At 54.9% G+C, this 20,607-nt stretch overlaps 1 protein-coding gene and 1 long non-coding RNA gene across 11 annotated transcripts in view; one reads left to right on the forward strand and one right to left on the reverse strand.

The window, feature by feature from the left end:
* The window catches only part of Kiaa1671 (KIAA1671 homolog), a 142,676-nt gene that overhangs the window by 67,904 nt on the left and 54,165 nt on the right, over positions 1 to 20,607 (forward strand). The window contains exon 1 of one of the 6 annotated variants that reach the window (XM_006249575.5): positions 19,186 to 19,660. The exons of the other annotated variants lie outside the window; for them this stretch is intronic. Within the exon in view, the coding sequence (XP_006249637.1) occupies positions 19,379 to 19,660 (282 nt within the window). The 5' untranslated portion in view covers positions 19,186 to 19,378. Of the gene's footprint in view, positions 1 to 19,185; positions 19,661 to 20,607 lie in introns of those variants that run through there. 6 annotated transcript variants of the gene reach the window in all.
* LOC102552141 (uncharacterized) lies at positions 14,255 to 19,524 on the reverse strand. Of its 5 annotated transcripts, none has more exons than XR_010056596.1 (4): positions 18,613 to 18,751; positions 18,300 to 18,364; positions 17,719 to 18,002; positions 14,255 to 15,954 (listed from the first exon to the last, which is right to left on the reverse strand). It is a non-coding gene; the product is annotated as an uncharacterized LOC102552141 (long non-coding RNA). The 5 variants fall into 5 exon arrangements; XR_005492077.2 differs by lacking the exons at positions 14,255 to 15,954; positions 18,613 to 18,751 and adding exons at positions 18,759 to 18,967; positions 19,388 to 19,524 and having other exon boundaries at positions 17,733 to 18,002; XR_005492075.2 differs by lacking the exon at positions 14,255 to 15,954 and adding an exon at positions 19,388 to 19,524 and having other exon boundaries at positions 17,733 to 18,002; positions 18,300 to 18,361; positions 18,613 to 18,967.

Below are 20,607 nucleotides of genomic sequence, written 5' to 3' on the forward strand. Positions count from 1 at the left end.
TGGAAGGGATGGAATCCCCTCTCCCCACAACCTCCCACCCCCCACTATTCCTGACCTCTCCAGTTTGTGCTGAGCCCCCAGGATAGTTCTCAGTGGCTCCCTCGGCTCGGTCAGGAAGACGGGAGCACAAGATAGGGGGAACGCAACACATGGCAGGGAAACCAAGGGTAGCCCATGCCGCTGGGCTGTGCCTGGCCTGGATGTCACTGTCTGGGGAATGCCGGGGACAGGCTGCTCAGTTCCCACTGTGGTGGCCGAGTTTGGTCTGTCCACATTCCACTCCACTAGCAGATTGTTCTTTTGATGGAAAATGTCTAAATGTGGCTGGCTTGGCTCTCGGCCTCCTGGCATTCTTGCCCAGTGTTTGCTTAGCTGCACCCCTCTGCAGCCTCTGGCCTCTCCTTGGTGACGTCGGTAATAACAGTCACGAAGAAGCGTGCAAGATTGTCCTCCCCCCACCCAGGTCTCCACATGTAGTTTTCGTCAATGCTCACAACAGCCATAAATGTGAATATTATCATTATTAAATACGTGGAGAAACCGAGTCAGTAACTCCTTAATATTCAACAGCCAGACAGAGGCTGAGCTGGATTTGAACCAGGGAGGCATTAAAAAAAAAGTTCAGTTTGGTGACTGTGCAGTTCCACCATGCTGGAAGGGCCACTTGGGGAAGGTCACCTCCATCATGGCCACCCTGTAGTGTGGGTGGGCACTGTCCAAGACCCCAAGGCTCTCTCAACCATGAGCTTGAGCTGCAGATTTCCAAGGGCTGCCTGGTGCTTGCTGGCGACCCTGGAACACGTTGCTGCTTCTACCGTAGCTCTGGTCGAGGTTCTGGGTCTCACTTCTTAGCTCCCTGCTAAGGCCCTGGTTTGGCCTTGCTCACTTAGTTCTGTGGCTGAAGTGGAAGAACTGGCTATTTCCAGCTGTGGCCCTGCACTGAGGTTTAAGCCCACAGGACATGAGTCACTGGGGTTTCAGACTGGCTAGAGCTGTGGGAGCCTGTTAGGGGCTTTTTAGTCTGAGTCTCGGGCTTCTGGTCCTGGCTGGTTCACTTCCTAGTGTACCATAGCCCACTGCTTCATCTATCGAGCCTCAGTGTTCTTATCTGTGGATGGGAGAGTACATCAGCTTCCTCTTGGACATCCTGAGGGTCTGGTAAGGTGGTACAAACAAGGCCCTACACCCAGTAGGTCCTAGATAAATGTTAGCAGTCACAGCAGGTGATAGGTAAGTGTTAGCAGTCACCGTGGGTGCTGGGTAAGTGTTAGCAGCCACAGTAAGTGCTGGGTAAGTGTTAGCAGCCACAGTGGGTGCTGGGTAAATGTTAGCAGCCACAGTGGGTGCTGGGGTAAGTGTTAGTCACAGTAGGTGCTGGGTAGGAGTTAGTCACAGTAGGTGCTGGGTAAATGTAGCAGTCACAGTAGGTGCTAGGTAAATGTTAGCAGTCACAATAGGTGCTGGGTAAGTGTTAGCAGTCACAATAAGTGCTGGGTAAGAGCAGTCACAGTAGGTGCTGGGTAAGTGTTAGTCATAGTAGGTGCTGGGTAAGAGTCAGCAGTCACAGTAGGTGCTGGGTAAGTGTTAGCAGTCACAGTAAGTGCTGGGTAAGTGTTAGTCACAGTAGGTGCTGGGTGTTAGCAGTCACTGTAAGTGCTGGGTAAGTGTTGCAGTCACAGTAGGTGCTGGGTAAGTGTTAGCAGTCACAGTAAGTGCTGGGTAAGTGTTGCAGTCACAGTAGGTGCTGGGTAAGTGTTAGCAGTCACAGAGGGTGCTGGGTAGGAGTTAGTCACAGTGGGTGCTGGGTAGGAGTTAGTCACAGTAGGTGCTGGGTAAATGTTAGCAGTCATGGTTGTATGAGATGCTTAAGGCACTGTTGCTGCCACTCAGTGCTGGAGGCCACCCTGTGCTCTGTGTGTGAGCTCCCTCAGCAAGTGGGGAGTTGGGCTAAGACAGAAGGTGGGGGGTGCTGGGGAGACTCAGGCCAAACCAAGACTGAGTCAGGGAGGGACCACGAGGGGCCCTGGACATTCAGCACCCTCAAAGTAAAAGCACTGCGCCCTGTTCTGAGGGTCTCGCCCCTCGAGTCTTTCCCATGGTGTCCAATCCTAGGATGAGGCACCCAGAGTCCTTTAATCAGGACAGATCTGCCAGCGGCCTTAGCCCGGATTCAGCTGCCTAGATTGGTCCCCTCTTTCCCTCTCCGTGACAGTCTCATGTCTGTGTTGCTGGGACGATTTGCATGTTGGATTCACACCCGCCCCGTGGTCTGGCCTCCAGCTGCACCCACCCCTCCCCCAGTTCATGCTCCAGACTTGGCCTGCTGTGTACCGACCATAGCGTGACCCCCTCTTCAGCCTGTTGTGCATGTCCTCTGCGTTTGTCACAGAGAGTCAGAAAGGTAGAAATAGACTTTGGCTTGCCGGCGGCCCCCGAGCCTGGAAGGTCATCTCTCAGACCCCAGAGGGACTCCATGGTTTACCACAACGTTGGAGGCTTTTCATTAATGTGCCTTGGGAGCTGTATTCTCAGGCAAAGTCTCCAGGCCGTGGCCCCTGCTGTCTCACGGGGCTTCAGACATTCCAGGCTTCGAGGTGTTCCAAAGGACAAGTTAGTGGCCATCCAAGGTGGTTACATAGCCAGGGTACTTCTGGGAACCTGGAGGGAGATACGGTTGCTGTGTGACCCTGAGCAATTGCTTGCCTTTCCTGGGCCTGAAGGGATTGAATCAGATTCTCCTTAAACTCATGCACTCTCTCCGAGTTCCAGGGCTCCAGTGAAGGGGGGTGATCTTTTGGCACAGTGACCTGGATTCAAGTTCAGTTCTCCTTTCTGCCTTGCAGTCCCAAAAGGCTGGCTATTTCAGCCTTTGAATCATCTGCAGGGAAGATCTGGCACTTAGTAGGTGCTCAGTTAGTGGGGGCTGCTGCTACTGTCTCTTTACCTTGGCTATTAAACCCACTTGGCTAAAGTTGCTGCAGGCTGATCCTCTGGAGAAACGATTCCCAGGTCAGTCAGTAGAGGGCGCCCTGATCCTGACAAACTGACGGGGCCTTTCACGGGATAGGGTTAGCTTTCAGTGAGCTCCCATGAGGCAGGGGGACAGGACAGTTCCTGGGAGGAGTATGGAGAATATCTCTGTGTCTGTCACTGTGATTGGCATTCGGAATCTACACTTTAAATGTCAGACTTGGCCATCTCAGGAGCAGACGGGCAGGGTCAAACATTTGCTTAGAGTTCTTAACGTGCTTGAGAAGATGGAAAGGAAGGCTCTCCATCCGGGATGCAGCTGGACGATGGGATATCTTTGTGGCAGGCAATGTGGTAGGATTGTGGCGAGAACAGCCACCTGCGCGTTTTTAAATGGCTGGGAGAGAAATTTGAACTCTCCACAAGATAAGTCTCAGGTGGTAACACCCGTTACCTTGAGTGGGTTGCTGGGCACTAGGCGTTCACACTGACGTGTCACACGGGATTCTGTAAATACATACGGCGTGCTGCTATAAAAATAAGAGCTAGGTGGTGGCGGCACACGCCTTTCATTCCAGCCCTCTGGAGGCAGAGACAGGAGATCTCGGGGAGTTCTGGGAGTTCAAGGCTAGCTTGGTCTGTATAGTGAGTTCGGGGATGGCCAGGACTGCGTGGAGAAATCATATGTCAAAAAAAAAATACGCAGAGTAAATAAGGGTGTGTGAGATGGCTAAAGATGCCCACTGCCAAACCTGAATTCCATCCCAGTAACTCATAAGCGGGGAGGAGAGACCAGTCCCGCAAGTTGGCCTCTTGGCTCCACGTATTCACTGATAGATACATGTAGCGAAGGAATTTTAAACAGAAACAAAAGAAACATTGTAGTAAAGGAATTTTAAATAGAAACAAAAGAAACGCCCTGCAGGTCGAGAGAACCTGTTTTCCGTGGAAATCCTGGGTAGGTGAGGTAGCTGCCCTGTGTGCCTGGAGTTGCTGTTCTGCAGCCCATGGCTTTGTGAGCTCAGTGTGACTGCCACTGTAGCCGTCCTTGAATGCTCTGACAGATGTTGCCTTCTAGAAGCAATCTTCATTCTCTCTTCCTGGAGGAGTTGCTGGAACATAACCTCCGTGGGAATCCCAGGCCTGGAGAAGCCCTGCCCTGGGGGCTGAAGTGAATATGTTGGGTGGAGGATTTTGTCCTTGATGCCGGAGTTCTGTTTCCCTCAGCTCACCTAGACATCCCTTCGTTTTGTCCTTCGAGCAGTCCTGGAGAGACTGGTGTCATCTTCCCAGAGAGGTTAAGCCGTCTCAGGAGGATCACCCAGCAGTCAGCAGTGGAAAGAGATCTGTCCCCGGACGCCCAGCCTTTGAGCCAGCACCCTGTTGACTTGATCTTAGCTCTGAAGGTGTGCCTCGGTCATGGGAGTGCTAAGCAAAGCTGACTGGATTCCTCAGCTTTTCCTCAAAGCTTTCTCTCTGCCCTGCTCTCAACTTGTCGAAGGCATAGATTGGGAGGGGAAGAGGACCAGCCCTCAGCGCTGCCCTGGCTTGCAGGGCCCCAGAGGCTGGGGTGTCTGGCTGTCTTCCCAGAGGGGCCTGCTGGGGCCACCCTCCCTGCCCTGATGCCTGCCCAGGCTTGCGTGAGCAGCAGGGCCCAGTGAAAGCGGCCTTTGTCCTCTAGGAGAGGTGACCTAAGAGTCCTCGAGCAGAGCGGGTGCTGTGCGTCTGAAGCCTAGGTCATCCTGTGACCCACAGGGCAGACCAGGCAGCCTCAGAGGTCAGGGCCTCTGGAGAGGGTGGGGAGGCCGACGTGTCCTCAGTGCACAAAGTATGGGAGCTTGGCCCTCTGTCTTCTGCTTTCTTGGATCCTCCTAGGGTCTGCAGAACACAGGCCCATGGGGGTGCCCGATATCTCGTCCTGACAAGCCACTCCAAGGCGCGTCCCTGTAACTAGCCATTGCCACACTTGTCGGTTCTGGGGGCAGGAAGTATAGCAGGACACGGTGGACGCAGTTGTCCCTGGCTGGGGATGGGTCCACTGGGTTGCCCCAGTGACTCAGAACCAAGTCTTCTAGAAACTTTGTCACTGGGTCACCTGGGCCTTTGTGCACACGGGGCCAGGGTTGTGAGAGCCAGCGCAGTGACCTCATTGTATTCTTATGTGGGCGCAGTTGCAGACAGCCCGGGGCATCCCTTCTGCTCTCTGTGGATTCCTGTGGCCACAGACCCACTTCCTCAGCCATGTGGGCAGTAGGTATGAAGCCTGCCATTCCGCTGTCCTGTACTCGGGCCGGGACGGTGTGGGTGCTAAGGTACCAGCCTGTCTGCTGTCGGCTGCCGTGTGTCTTCACGCCGTTGGGAACATGGGCGGTTCTTCCCGTCTTTCCCTGAGCTTGGCTGTCCCTGAGTTCTTGTGCATTTGCTCAGCTTGGTCTCTAGATATGATCCTGGGTACCAAGTGACCTATTCATGGCCCCTGCCAGAGCGGGGTGTGTGTGAGACCTGCTTCACAGCCACCCGCGTCTTGTGGAGCTTTTGAATAGCTGAGAGGTTCTTGCTGTCCCGACAGAGGGACCAGGTGAGCACTCAGCTGTGCCTGGTGGAGCAGAGCACACATCCTGTGAGATCCATCCACTGACTTCTCAGGGCCTGGCACACAGTAGGTGCCCAGTGTATGTGTATGCTTTGGTGGAGAGAACCTGTCAGGAGGGAAGGAAGGTCACACTGGGCCTTTTCTCCTATGCACAGAGTAGGCTGGTTGTGCTTAGCGCATGGAAGGATGCAGCTCAGATGGTGACTGTACCCCAGACCCGTGCCATCACACAGTGGGCATCCAGGAGCCCGCCCGTGACTCGGGCTGAATGATCAAGTACCGGCTGCACCACAGCTCTGTTCACCATGCTCGGGGAAGGGCTGAGTATACATAAGGTGCTCAGTAGCTGCTTACAGACCTGAAGGAAAGAATGAGCGACTGAAGAAAGTGATTAGGACCCCTTGTTCATTTCCTCTACTTCCCTGCACACAGTAGGTGCTTGTTAATTCCGAACAATGGCAGAGTGAGTTTTTTCGAGGGTAGGATGAGTGAGTCTTATTGATTTGTTGACAGCGAACGAGCTGGGCTTTGTATACAGTGGTGCTCAATACGCGCACACTGAGCCATTTGAGTAGCTGGGGTGAGTACATTTCTGAAGCTGGCCACGGCTTGTTTTGTGTTGTTTCCTCCGGTTCTCACACAGGGGTCATGCACACAGCAGATGTGTAACTCACACTGACGGGGATGTCGGGCCCCTCAGGAGTCTCCGTCCCTGCAGAATGGATGGAGAAGAAAAGCGGGTGGGGTGGGCCCTGCTTCTACCTTTCCTGTTGTTCAGGGCCACACAGGTGGACAGGAAACCGCACAGGCTGCTGGGAGCTGCTGCCCAGGCTGGCCTTGAATGGCAGTGGCACCCTGCCAAGCTTGCTGCTGAGGAACAGTACCCCCGGGACCCCTCTTCCCAGCCAGGCTAGTTGTTCCAAATTTAGAGCAGGCCGTGCCAGCCTGCAGCAGCCATTGAGCCACTGTGTCTCACTGCCGAGGCCATTGACCCCGAAGCCTGACCCAGGCTTCCTCAGAGCCCGGCTCCTCGCCTGCAGAACAAACTCACTGCCTTGAAGTCGAGTTTTCCCTCCATAAAAGGGCACGAAGAGCTGCTTTCTCTGCGGAGTGGGGAACTTGTTCCCCAACCTTGTGAGGGACCACACCCTAGGGCAGCCATCTTGCCATTCATATTGGAGGCCTGCTTTCCGCCAGTGCAGTGTAAGGGCCAGGGTGCAGGCTGGGACTCCAGGTGCAGGGTGTGAGGGGGGACTCAGGTGGGGGTGCTGGCTCCGTGTGAGGAAGCCATTTTTGGAAAGTTAGGCAGTGTTCTTCCACCACCCAAGGACTGGGGAAAAGAGCTCGTAAGCCACGGAGCCAAGCCTCAGTACCCAGAGACCAGGCTACCCAGCGCAACGTCTGACCAGATGCTACGGTGCAGACTGGCTTCGGGTTACTGATCCAATGCTGATGTCTTGAGCGTGACAGTGGTGGTGGTCACTGTGCTCAGCGTCTGGTCACTTGGTGAGAAGCTCTAACATGAGGAAGGTGACCTGGCCCGCGGTGAATATCTGCCATCGCACTGAGAAGTCAGCCGCAGGAGCAGCACAGGCTTGAAGTTGGCCTAGGCCACATAGTGAGACCTTGTCTGAGAGAAAAATGGCTGCTGTGGAGACGGCTGTAAAAGTGGGGTGCAGCAGTGGCTGTCTAACCCAGCACAGGCCCAGGGAGAGGTGTACCCCGAGGCATGGTGGTTGTCCATCCAGCCAATTAGTGAGCTCCAGGTTCAGTGAGAGACCTTGCCTCAGAAGATAAAGAGAGCATAGAAGGAAGATATCTGATTGTCAACTCCAACCTTCACATGATTGTGTGCACAGATACACGCACACACACATGTAGACAGATACACGAACACAGACACACACAGATTCTTAGACACTCATACACACTCTCTTTCACACATACTCACATATACATACATACACACAGAGTCAGACTCACAGACACTATAGACACACGTATATACTCAATACACTTACACATGCACAGACAGACACAGATTCTCACACACACATACACACACAAACATATATACAGATACACATAGAGTCAGATTCACAGACACTAGACACACAAGCACACACATACACACACACACTCTCACATCTATACTCACACATACACTTATACAATGCATAGACACAGATTCTCTCACACAAACACATATACAGATACACATAGAGTCAGACTCACATACAGACACCACACACACACACTCATACAGCACACACACATGCACATACTCTCACATGCACACATATACACTCATACATACACAGACACACACAGACAGATGGGCATGGCCATCTAGCTGTCACCATTTCCCAAACCATTTTTGGAGGGCCTCGTGGGTACCGAGCTCCAAGCTGGGATCCCTGGGTGCCTCCTCACCCCCACCAGGAGTGCTGACAGCTACCTGCTCATGTACTTGTTCGGTGAGTACCTGCTGGTCTCGGTCACTCCTAATGGGAATCCTGGCATGACTATACCTGGGATAAGATGCCGTAGCCAGAAGCAGCTTCAGGGAGAAAGGATTTGTCATAGCATACACTCTCATGGTTGGCCATCATCAAAGGACGTCTAGGCAAGAACTGGAGCAGCTGTCACTTACATGGTCACCAGCAGGGAGAGGGACTCATCCTGGCTAATGTATGTTACAGCACCCACTTCCATAGTTTTCTCATCGGCTGGGCCTGGGCTGTATAGAGCACAGAGGCTGGGCAAGGCTCTCTCTAACCTCTGAGTCATTTCCTCTTGGGACCCTGGCTCTTGGGGGGCAGAGGTGGGGGGCTGCAGGAGTCCTGGACAGCAATGATTTTTTTTCCGGAGCTGAGGATTGAACCCAGGGCCTTGCCCTTGCTAGGCAAGCGCTCTACCACTGAGCTAAATCCCCAACCCAGCAATGATCTTTTAGCTCACAGTGAGCAGTGTCCCGGCTTTCCTGCATGCCCTTGCTGGTGGTCCTGAGCCATTCTGTCAAAGCCTCCATCCAGACAGGTGCTTTCCACGTGGTGAGGACGCCTGGTGCAGTCCCGTGTCCGGGCAGGGGTTTTTCTGTATGCCTGTTGCCAGGAAAGGGCCTGGATATTGCCTTCCAAAGTTTCTACATCTAAAGTCAGAGGGAGATAAAATTGTACTTGAAGATTTCAGTTGCCATGGCTACAGGGGTACATCGAGCCTTGTTCACACACACACACACACACACACACACACACACACACTCTCTCTCTCTCTCTCTCTCTCTCTCTCTCTCACACACACACACACACACACACACACACACACACACACACACTCGTTAGACCTTCAGCCGACATGTCTTGGTGCCAGGATGTGGCATTTAGATACCTTTCCCAATGAGGGGTTTCAGGCATGGGAAGGTGCTGGGGTTGGAACAACTGAGGGAGGCTGAGGCCCAGTGGCCTGTGTGGCCAGCCAAGTGGTGTGGGAGGGAGGAGGCAGTGGGACTTTTGGGGACAAGGCAGAGCATCTGTGTGTGCTCTGGGTGGGGTCACGTGAGGGGCATCAGTGGATACTGCATTGCATGATGGGAATGCAGAGTATCCCACATGGTGGTCAAACGCATGTGACCAGAGGCCTGAAAACTGGTGTCCAGTGCTTGCATGGGTGGGAGGTGTGGAGTAGTGGCCAAGTTCACATCCCAGCGGGAGCGGGAGGGAGGTTGTGGGGAAGAGGAGCCGGGGAGAATGCTACACTTCTGCCCAGACACAGATAGTGGCACCTCAGAGCCTGGGCCTGAGGAGGCAGGGAGTGGGCCCGGCCAGTGGGTGAGCTTGTCTGATGGGGCTGGGAGGTGGGGAAGATGGGTCCTGCTGTGGAGGGAGGTGGTGCTGAAGTCTGAGAGGAGGGGGGCGGGCAGGTGGGCCCCTGCTGGGGCCAAGCTCATCTGAGGAGTGTGCTGCAGATTAATGGAAGGCAAACTTTCTAGCTTCAGAAGTAGATCGGGCCTGGGTCTGCGGTGCTGGTGGTAATGTTCACTGTGTGCTAGATGCGTGCCAGGTCCTCCCAGGCCTCACCAGACCCTGAGAATCCACAGCCGTTTGTGTTCCAAGTCTCAGATTCACCAGACCAAAGTCCTCACCAGCCCTGGCTGCTTTTTTGTCTGAGTCTGAAGGAGAAATGGCCTCATGACTCGTAGCCAACCGACGAGGAGGCTCACTGGCTTACCTGGTGAGGACGTGAATAGGGCCGCGTTGGCCAGATATGGCCTGCAAACCAAGCATGAGTTTTACTTCTTTAAAAGGTTGCAAGAAAAAAAAAAAGCTACACGTGACTTGCAAAGCCAAAAATAGTCACCATCTGGCACTTTCCAGAGATAATCTCAAGTCCCAAATCCGTGGATCAGCCTGGGTTCTTCCTATCCTAGTTATTTCTACAACAGAACGGGCCCAAAATAGCTGCCAGGGATCCAGCCATCACAGGAAGGCTTGGTGGCAATTTGAGGGCCAAGCCAGGCTGCTAAGGCGTCCCCTGCAAGGATTGGGAAGCCGGAGGGTTATGGTAGTTAACCCTTACAAGGTGTCTGCAAGAGAACTGTGCTTTAGCAATCTTGGGGGCCTGAGTGCCCCCTGGAGGGCAGTGGGGGACTTAGAGCTGGGTGTGGGTGTGGCAGTGGGAGGGGTCTTAGAGCTGGCTAGGGTTGGGGAAGTGGCATGGTGCTCAACAGATCAGTCAACCCCTCCTTCCCTCCCTTCAGGCTCCATTTATGAGGTCAGTCCACAAACACTGCTCACCTCCCAGCTGCTAATGCACCCCCAGAGAGGCAGAACAGGGCAGGGGAACCACATCCTGGGGACAAAGCCAGGCACAGGCGCTCTGAGCAGGTGGTCTGGGCTCCAGTGTCCAGGGCCAGGGAATCTCAGACTCAGGAACAGGATGATTGCAGGCTTTCGGGGAACTGCAGTGGAGTAGGGGGTGTGCCCGGATCCCGGGAGTGGGGGGGATCTACAGCTCACTTTGCCCTGAGAGGTGTAAGTGTGACTATGTGAGAGTGTAAGTGTGGTTGCCTTTGAGACAGTGTGAGAGTATATATATATGTGTGTGTGTGTGTGTGTGAGTGTGAGAGTGTGGTTGTGTGAGTGTGTGTTGTAGTGTGTGAATGTGTGAGTGAGAGTGTATAAGTGTGAGTGTATGTGCGAGGGAGTGTGAATGTGTGAGAGAGTACTTGTGTGAGAGTGTGGCTGTGTGTATGTGTGAGTGTGAAAGTGTGTGAGAGTGAATGTGGGTGAGAGTGAATGTGTGGGTGAGAGTGTGACTGTGAGAGAGTAGTTGTGTGAAAGTATGGTTGTGTGTGTGGTAGTGTGTGTGAGTGTGAAAGTGTGTGAGAGAATGTGGGTGAGAGTGTGTGTGTGCTCTCTGGAAGAGCTTGTACTTCGGCTGCCAAGATTATGGGCTGAAATGTGCTAGGACGTGACCCAGGGTGACTCCTGGAACTGTGTGTACGTGTGTGCATATGTATGTGTGTGTATGTGTGTGCATGTGTGTTTATGTGTGTGTATATGTGAGCATGTGTGTATGTGTGTGTGTATGTGTGTGCATGTGTGTGTGTTTATGTGTGTGTATATGTGAGCATGTATGTATGTGTGTGTGTGCGTGCGTGCGTGCGTGTGTGTGTGTGTGTGTATGTGTGTGTGTGTGTGTGTGTATTTATGTTGAGGGAGACAGTGAGAAGCCTGTCCTCCAGCAGCCAGGAGGAGGCACAGCCTTGCTACTGCTTTGAGTCCTGAGGAGAGGGGTGGGGCCAGGGGAGCCATGATAAAATGCTGGGGTCCGGTGCAGGCACCACAGTGGTCATCATCACCCCCTTGTGAACTGAGCTGTGGCAACTCAGAGGGTGGGTGGAGCACGGGTCTCACACTCAGACTGGCCACCAGATAGACATCCTCCACCCTCCACTCCCTGCCTGTTTCCTCGTCTCTACAGTGCATACATGTGTTTTCCTCACACAACGGTCATTTTTATTGTCTTCACCGAACATAAGGAAACAGAGAGGGCAAGCCTCTTGCCCGAGGTCACACAGTAAAGACTCAGGGAGGCCAGTGGTGGCCACACTGACTCTCGGCTCTGAACATCTCTTGAGTCAGGGCCAGCCAGGTTTGCCCAGAACTGGTGACCAGATGCTAGGTTTGGAGGTGGCCCTGCCTGCAGTATGAGGGTCCTGCGGCTACAGGCGCCCACCTCAATCCTGAGTGACTCCCTCATTGCTTCCTGGCTCCACAGAGCATGGTCAGTTTCACCCTGGGGTGGTACTGCGGTTTCTCATAACTTGGGTGAGCATAGTGTCCTTTCTGGAACCTCAGTCACGAGCGTCAGCCACACGTCCCAGCAACGGAAAGGCTCACCAGATGCCAGCACCTCGCTCTGCTGGGCCGTGATTCTTCTTTCTGTAGAAGAATTGCAGCCTCAGGTGTCGAGTTATGGGCAGATCTGCCAGGAAGGCTAGTGAGAACCGAGGCCCAATCGGGGAAGTTGCTGGTCCACACCCGGTGCAGGAAGCAGTCACAGCTCCAGTTGCCTGTGCTCTTAGCCAGCAGTTACCATGCGTAGCCAGCATCACCCCAGCTGCATCTGTCAAATTCCTCCTAACCCGTTGTCATCTTCACTGTGACCCTGAGATCTTGGGCATAGCTCAGCCAAGCACGCCTGACTGACAGCTCAGAAATCAATACCTCTCAGGGTCCAGGCATCTCCCCCGGTCCTGCCCGTGACTCATTGATCCAAACCCCAGAAATCCGGTTGCAGGTGGGAAGAAAAATAATGCGCAGCTTGTTCTGGGCGCCAGGCAGGTAGGCTGTGTTTCCTGTCTGCTGGGCCCTGCCTGCCTGGCTCCTCAGTGAGAGGCCTCGGACTGTAGACCTGTCTTGGCACAGCATGGCCACACCCCAGCATTCCCCAGTGCAGGAAACGCCTCCCACTGGAGTCCGATGGTCCGCAAGCACTGCTGTTTCTAGAAAGTCCTCCTTTCTGGGTGATCCCTCCCTCTCCCAAGCTAATTAACAGTGTATCTCTGAAATGGCGGCTGGAGACGGTGGATACCCAGACACTGGAAGGGGCCGTGTGCTCAGTGTGGTTATACATAACCTGGATGGGCTTGAAAGGTGGAGGCCAAGATGTTACGGTTACCCCCTCTTATCAGAACTCCTTCCCTGTTGCCATGGGAACCGGCCTAGGGATGCTGGGAGTTCTGTGGGTTGGCCCAGGCCTCAGTCATTCCTGTTTACATGGTAAGCGTGGGGGTGTCTGGTAAGGGTGCTGGGTGAGCCAGATGCAGCCTGTCTATCCCTGAGGGGCAACAACTGGTGGGTAAACTGAGTCAGGGCCTGGCATATGCTTGGTCATTTGAGGGAGGCTTCTCGGAGGAGGGGGCTCTCTAGACTGCCCATCCTGATCTTAGGCTGGGAGTGAGAGGAATAAGTCGGTGCGGGGAAGTCACAACTCGATAAAGTCTGTGCCACAGACACCTGCTACAAGGAACCAGAGGCACCCGACAGATTTCCTGTGGGGCTCAGGGAATGCATGTGTAGCCTGCCTCTGAGGCGGTGTCTAGGGACTGGGGCTGGGGCGGGGGGTGGGGAGGAATTTGAACAAGACAATAGACTTAGAGTAGTGATCCTCTGTTTAGACACCCTCCCTCCTCCCAGAGGGCTGGGCATATGCTGGGCCAAACGGTCTGGGTTTGTTTAACCACCTCCTCCTCTTCCTCCTCCTCCTCCTCTTCCTCATCTTCTTCTTCCTCCTCCTCCTCCTCCTCTTCTTCCTCCTCCTCTTCATCTTCCTCCTCCTCCTCCTCTTCCTCCTTTTTCTTCAAGTAATAAATTTTTTTATGGAGAATTCCTAGCCTGGTAATTATCTCCCCCTTCTGGGAGATAGACAACACTGTCGGAAATCACTGTCCTAACCCCCCTGCTCAGCCCTTTTAAAGTGAGTGGGCTTCACCCCGATACCTGCCGAATTAGGTCTCATGTAGCCCAGGCTGGCCTCGAACTCCCTGTGTAGCCAAGGATGACCCTGAAGGCCTGATCCTTCCGAGTGCTGGGATCGAGACCCTCTCTCTGTTGTTTGTGTGATGCTGGCTTCCAGGTACTGACAAGGACCCGCACGCAAGGGTCCTTGTCACACCCTCGCGTGAGTGAACAGCTGTTGGGTTTAAGTGAGCTGGTCTCAGAGGTTAGGCCTGGGGCCACAAAGCTCCATCAGAGGGAAGGAGACTGGGTTTTCTCAGCTCCGAGCACCTTCTGTGTGAGCCTGGGGATTCATCTTCAGGCTGTTGGCTGGAAGAGGGTGGGCAAAGAGACCATTAGCAGCTCCTGGAACCCTGAGAACTTGGAGTTGCGCAGAGTGGTAACCAGTGGGGCTAAGCTGACCCTTCTGGGGGTTCTGGTGTGATGTGTGACTTCTGTCTTATACGCTGAGGTATGGGGGGTGCGGGGGGAAGAGGCAGGGAAGTGTTGGAGCCAGAGGAACCTGAGATCAAATTCCAAGTCTCACTCAGCCACTCCGTGAGCGTGTCCTGGAGCTCTCGGCACCTCACTGCCCTGCAGGGTGCTGAGGGTGGCTGTGTTGGAACTCACCAGTCCACACGCGAAGTTGTTCCAGGGGTTGAATGAGGTGAGAGCTCATAGTCGGATCTCAGATCTGAACACCTCTGAGTAACGGTTTTATTACAGCGCTCTTATCAACAGCGTGATAGTCCACTTCCTCAGCTTGGTCTTATGGCCCAGGAAGGAACGGAAAGAGACTGAGGGAAGAGACCTCCTGGGTAAAGTGGGAAATAGCCTAGGGCTGTCTGGCCAGAGGGAAGCGAGGAGGAGGGAGAAGATGTGGCCTTCACTCTGGGAAGGGATATATGTAGTTTGTCAACCTCCCAGAGTCAAGACTAAACATGGCCACACTTCTGGCCATTCCCATCTCGGTACTGGAAGCACTCCTATTCATCCATCCAAACCCCTCCCAGATAACCCATCTCCTCATTGCGTTGGGTTTGCCATCTCTGTTTCTGTCCCCCAGTTCTTGGGTCACAGGCACATGTCAGCTTTTCCTTTTTGGCTTTCTCTTTTGCTAGATCGAGAAATCTTGAAGGTATATGCTCAATCCAGATCTGGGAAGGAGCAGTGCCCCCAACCCCAGGTCCCCGGGCTTGAGGTGGCCCGGCAAGGGGTGGAGAGCTTCTCTTTCAATTCTGTAGATTTAGAGAGGCTGAGCTGCACAGGGAGTGAGCACAGCTATGTTCCCTGTCAGCTTGGATGTATGTGGAATAACCATTTGTTGAATGAGTGAATGAGTGAATGAATGAATGAGTGACTGACAAGTTCTTCCCTTCGTGAGACCCGCAGGCTCTCTGCCCCATGTCACAATGTGGTCCGCATCCTCAGTTCCTTCCTGGTCCCCACAGGTCTCCAGTTTTGCAGATTCCTTATGTAAGGAAGATACGGTTTGCTTTCAGGATGCCTGCGGCGTCCCCAGAGTTTCCTGGAGAGAATAGCATTTGCAGAAACAGCCCTCTGGGGGGACGCCTGTGCTGCCCCAGATTCAGGAGTAATGCTTTTTATAGCCCAACTCCCAGAACACGTGGTGACACTGGAAGCCGGAGCTAGCAGCCAGCATCTGGCTCCCGGCTCTCTCCTGCTCTTGTCTCTCCAAAGCAGGCCGAAAGCCGAGATCCACAGCCTTTCTGTGTTGCGCTGTTTGACACTGGACCGGTCACATCTGTCCCTTCTCCCTGCTTTGTGCTCTCCATCTGTAAAATGTGGGTGGAGCTTCTTGCTGGCATGAGCAGATGAGGTGTGACTGAGACACAGTTGAGCGACAGGCCGCAGGGTAGTGTGTGATGTAATTTGGTGATGTAATGGCTTAACACTGTGAGGTCACATGGTATTGCACTACAGTGACATCATCGCCCTGTCTGTGACATCATACATGGTGTGGGACAGGGTGCTTGGTGTTTGGTCACAGCTAGTACTCGGGGGACAGCGATGACAGGAGCCGGGGGACAGAGTTCACTCGGGCTGGTGTCTGTGTGCTGAGTCGTTGGGGACTCCTGAGCTCAGGGCTAACGTGGAGGCCTGGCCATAGACTTGAGCAGCGACAGAGTTGGGGACACACAGGGGTCTGGTGAGCTCTGTCCCCAACTGACCCCGGGCTAGTCTCCCTGTGGACAAGGGGACCTGGGTTCTGAGTTCTTCGCTGGCTGATCACTGAGGTATATGGTCACCCTTTGTATAGCTCTGAGCCAGACCCATGGGCAAAAGACCAAGTGCGCCATTGTGATGTAGGGACAGGAAGGGGCCAACCAACCACGTCCATGACAAGGAAACACTTGGTGGTTTCATCTGCGAAAGAAATCAGAGAGGTTTAGTTACTTTCTCAGTGACTGGTTAAAGCCAGTTGCAGATTGTGACTTGATTTAGCCAGTCCAGTGCAGGGTAGGGGGCAGGGCACGGCCCATGGGGCCATAACTTATTATCAGGAAGCAACAAAATTGTCCGTGGTCAAGATAAATAATGCTGTAAGTACTTTTTTTTTTTTAAGTCAAAGCAAAATCCCATGAAGAATACAGGCTGATACTGGAAAGACCAGGTCCATGTAATGGAGTTCTCCTCTGCCCCTGGATCCAGATAACCCCGTACTCCCCAGCCTGTCCGCCCCTTTCCGCCGAGCACCCTGCTTCTTGTGTCCCACTTGGATACTTTGTGATGGATGTGTTTTTAAGCGTCAGCCCCTTGTGTGTTCTTCCTTCCGAGGTGGATTGTGACGTTCTCCATGAACTCTGGGGTCAACAGTCACGCACCCACCTCCCTAATTCTGAGCACTTTCAAGTCATTTAAAATGATGTCCAGGACAGGGAAGGACATAAAACCTGTGTGTCTAAGGCGTTTTCAAAGCAGATGGTACCTGTCCGTCCCCACGGGGCAGTGTTTCATCTGGGGTGTTGAGTGTCTCTAAGAAATATTATGGGTGCTGTGTCCCTCCTGAAGCCTTTCGGCAGGAGCTGCGATTACTTTAGATGTGTCTCATGCCTCTCGTCGTGGCCCCCCATTCTTCCCTCCAAAGGCTGGAATGGTCCCCATGTCTGTGTCTAGATAGCCTGCCACACCTGGGTCCTCCGGTTCTCGAAAGATTCCTGGGGTAGCATTTCTGGGGCCAGAGGGGGTGGGCCTTGTCTGTCCTTTCCTGTCTTCTGTCTATCCCTGGTTACCTGGGAAGTCTATGAAGTGATCTGAGACAGGGGTTTGCTGTGAATTCCTTGTGGAGGCCAGAAACCCCCCCCACCCCCACTGTGATTGTGGTCGTAGTAGTCTCTGGAGGCCAGGGAAGGCGCAAGGCACAGGTGGAGAAGGGGACTGGCTCTCCCCTGACATAGCTCTTCTTGTGCAGGCAGGGGTGCGGGCAGGGGTGCGGGCAGGGTGACATCTCACCTGCTGGGCACACAGTCAGAGGTCCACCTTCCATTGTTACCCAGTGTCTTCATCCCCACAGTCCTCTGCGGCTTGCCTTGGGACCTTTGCACGTATGACCGGGAGACTGAGGGTATCTTGGCTGAGTAACCTTTAGTGTCCCAGCAACTCTAGTCAGGAAGCTGGCCTGTCCTCAGGGTCTGACTGGGGGCAGCTACCTGCCTCTGTCCAGTGGCCAGCCATGGTGCTGGCTTCTAGCTGGAACCCTACTCTCTTCCCTGTGGGCTTCTCCACCTGAGCATCCAACATGGCATGGCCCAGAGTCACCTCGGAAAGGGATCCTCACTGTGTGGAGCTCAGAGACCAACCCTGATGCACTTTGGGAAGTGTACTGGGATTCCTGGGTGTCTCTGGGAGACAGCCCACCACACACAGCCTCAGCTTTCTGGGCCTCAGCCTCTCCTTTTACAAATGGGATTCTTTGAGCATGTCTCAGACTCAGGTGGTGTCACTCAGCAGCTGTATTACAAACCTCTGACCCTCCATAGCACAGGGTGGTGAGCCTGGGCCAGAGGAGGCAACCGGCTCTCACCTTTAACCAGGAGATGCCGGGACTGCGGGGGGCTTGGAATGAGGAGGAGGAAGAGGAGCTGGTAGCCTGCACACTGTCTGTCACAGGGGCCTTCAAGATAAACTTACTTTGGCAAGTCTGGTGTCTGGAGAGCAAATATTTACTCAGGACAGAGGCGAGGGGGCGGCTCGGAGATCATACCAGGCGGTTGGGCTGATGTGGCTTTCAACCTTGGATTTGGCTTGGCATTTTGAAAAGTCAATATTTTTGAGGCCTCACAGTGGCCAGAGGTGCAGGGTCAGTCGTGCACACAACCACGGGGAGGGGGGCATTTCCAAGAGCACCATGATTGCGTTCTTGCTGTGTGACCTTGGACATGTGAATCCACCTCTCGGAGCTGGCGTTTGTTCACCTGCAGAAGGAACCACCGAGAACGGGGTATAGATCCTGGGGAGGCCGGAAGGTCCAGAATCCCACTGCGCTGATGCCCCTCCCTGTCCAGCGTGCACCCTCTTCTCTTATCACGCCAGCCTCCGCAAGCTCCAGCCCTTAAGGGTTAAACACAGTGAGCTCATGTGATCCCTGTGCACATGAATCATCCTCACTGCTCCTTGTGCCCAGCCTAGGGAAGGGGCAGATGCTGTGCCCCCAGGTTGCCATGGTAACCCTGCTCCTACCAAAACTGCAGGCACCTCAGCCCCAGACTCACTCATGAGGGAAGCTCAGGGCAGGTCACCTGCATCTTCCATCCTCCAGGAGAGACAGCAGGGACTGCTGAGTGGATAAGAGGGAGAAGGAGCTGGTTGGGGGAGGCTTGGCCTGGAGCTCGGCAGGGAGAGGAAGCTGAAGGGCGCTGCCGCTGCCGGGAGAGGGAGGCAGACTGACAGCCAGCCACAGGTCCTCAGACTCCACCTGAAGCCCCGGAGGCTGGAGCGGCAAGAGTCCCTCCACCTCCCAGGGGCAGCCGCACCTCCCACGCACATGCCCCCACACGCGCGTTGAGCACTCCAGTTCGCACTCACCCGCACGCCCGGCAGCCGCGTTTCTGCACAGTGCTGCCTAGGGTGGGTAGGCAGTCTGGCACAAGAAGTCCCTGAGGGACAGCGAGCGAGTTGAGACTTAGGGGGGGAAAAAAACTGGGGCTGACGCCAGCTCCCTGGGCGGCTACCTCCTGAGGCCCCTCCTGCATTCCTGGGCTGCGCGCCCCTCGCCAAGACAGGGGGCTGATGTCATTCCGGGCTGCCGGGCCAGGGGACCCGGGCTGGGTGGCTGCCTCTCCGGAAGTGAGCGCGCTGCCTGCTGGCCGGCAGGTTCGGCTTTGGGTTTGGAGTCTCCAGCCTGAGGACTGGAGATCTGCCTGGATCAGGTGAGAAGAGCCTGGAGGGAGAGGGGGACGGCGGTGGGCGGTGGCTCCCAGGTGCGCATGGGAGTTCTCTCTGCATGGACGGAAGTGAGTTCGGGGTGCCAGCCCCCTCGCCCAGCTCCTCGCAACCACCTGCTTCTTGAGTTCATCAGGGTTGGCCCTGGGGACTAGAACTGGACGTCCTGGTTGGTTGACTCGAGGCTCCTGCTGGTGACCCCCTGCTGACCCGTCACCGTCCCTGTTTTGTGACCCTCGGATGCCTGTCGGGCGATGTTTACTTTACTTGAGCTGATGCGCTCAGCCGGGCTTTACATCGGAGCCCAGAACTTCTTCTACCTAAGGACGGTCACCGACAGAAGGACCAGGACCCTGGCAGTGCTGGCCTCCTAACTGCCTCCGCCTGCCCCCTCCTCCAGGCTGGCCCCATGGATTACCTGGGTGACAAGCTTTCGGTGGCCCAGACACACATGACTCAGTGGGTTGGCACGGTGAGGCGGTCCTTCCAAGAGGCGCTGCACTTGGTGACGGCCACGGTGGGCACCGAGCGTAGCGGGGAGTCCGCCGGTCGCACCCCGTTCAAGCGCACCTCCTCCTTCAGACACCTGGCCTCTCGGAGCCGAGAGTCCTTCCGCCGCTTCTCCGCACGCAGCCAGCAGAGGTTCTCGTCCCTCAGGAAGAGACAGCCGGACTCCGAGGCCCCTGATCTTGTAAGCTTGGGGTTGTGTGTGGTTTAAAATAGAAGGACTACCCTGGGAAAGGCCCCTTCCCTCGGACTCCTGGGACGGGGCTGACTCCCAGCGGCTAGGCTTTTCCTGTCAGTGAGAGTAGCCTTGGGATACCGAGGGGGAAGTAGGCCGGGCTGGCTGCTCTGCAGGTGCAGCACCCACTCCTTGAAGCTGGTGGGGATTGGACTCAGGGCTCCTTCTCAGTGAGCAGGGCTGCGGAGACACTGCCGCCCCCACAGCATGTCGGCAGCTCTATTTTTAGGGAAGCTTACTTGACACCTGCTCCATCTCCTCTTGCCCTCCCAGGATGACCAAGTGGTCTCGTTGCCTGTGTACTGAATTAAGGCAGTGTCTGCTTACCACTGTTCGAAAGTGAGGCACTGAGTGATTTCTGAGGGGAGGAGCCGTAGGGGACCGGGTGGCAGGTGGTTTGTCCCACTGGCCTGGGAGCTTGGGCTTATACGAAGAGCCTGGCCCAGCTATCGGGTTCTCTTAAGGGCTGGGAGACCCGGGCACTTGTAGCCAGTGAGCAGAATCTGGGCAAGTGGTATCAGGCGAGCCTGGAGCCGGAACGGTGGCTGCACAGGCATGCGCAGCGTGGTGCGGGAAGTCTGGCTGGGAGAGAAGCAGGAAGAACACTTCCCTGCCTGGCTCTTGGCAAATGGTTTCTGGGACCTTTAATGACTTCGGGGACACTCACGTCACCAACCAGAACCAAGCTTAGCTGCGGTGCCTGCTGTCTCCAGATAGCTGGCCTCTGCCCCAGCCTGAGTTGTCCTAGTTCTCAGGGGCGTACGAGGCCAGGCATGGGTACAGTCAGCTCTTTTTGTCCCCAGAGCCAGTATGGTTATGAGATAGTGTTGGGCAGACCCTCTGAGAGCTCACAGCTGCCCCCAGCGCTTCAGGGACTCAGCCAGGCACTGAGTTCT

The sequence above is a fragment of the Rattus norvegicus genome, chromosome 12 (genome assembly GCF_036323735.1).
Source record: "Rattus norvegicus strain BN/NHsdMcwi chromosome 12, GRCr8, whole genome shotgun sequence".
Classification (NCBI taxonomy): domain Eukaryota; kingdom Metazoa; phylum Chordata; class Mammalia; order Rodentia; family Muridae; genus Rattus; species Rattus norvegicus.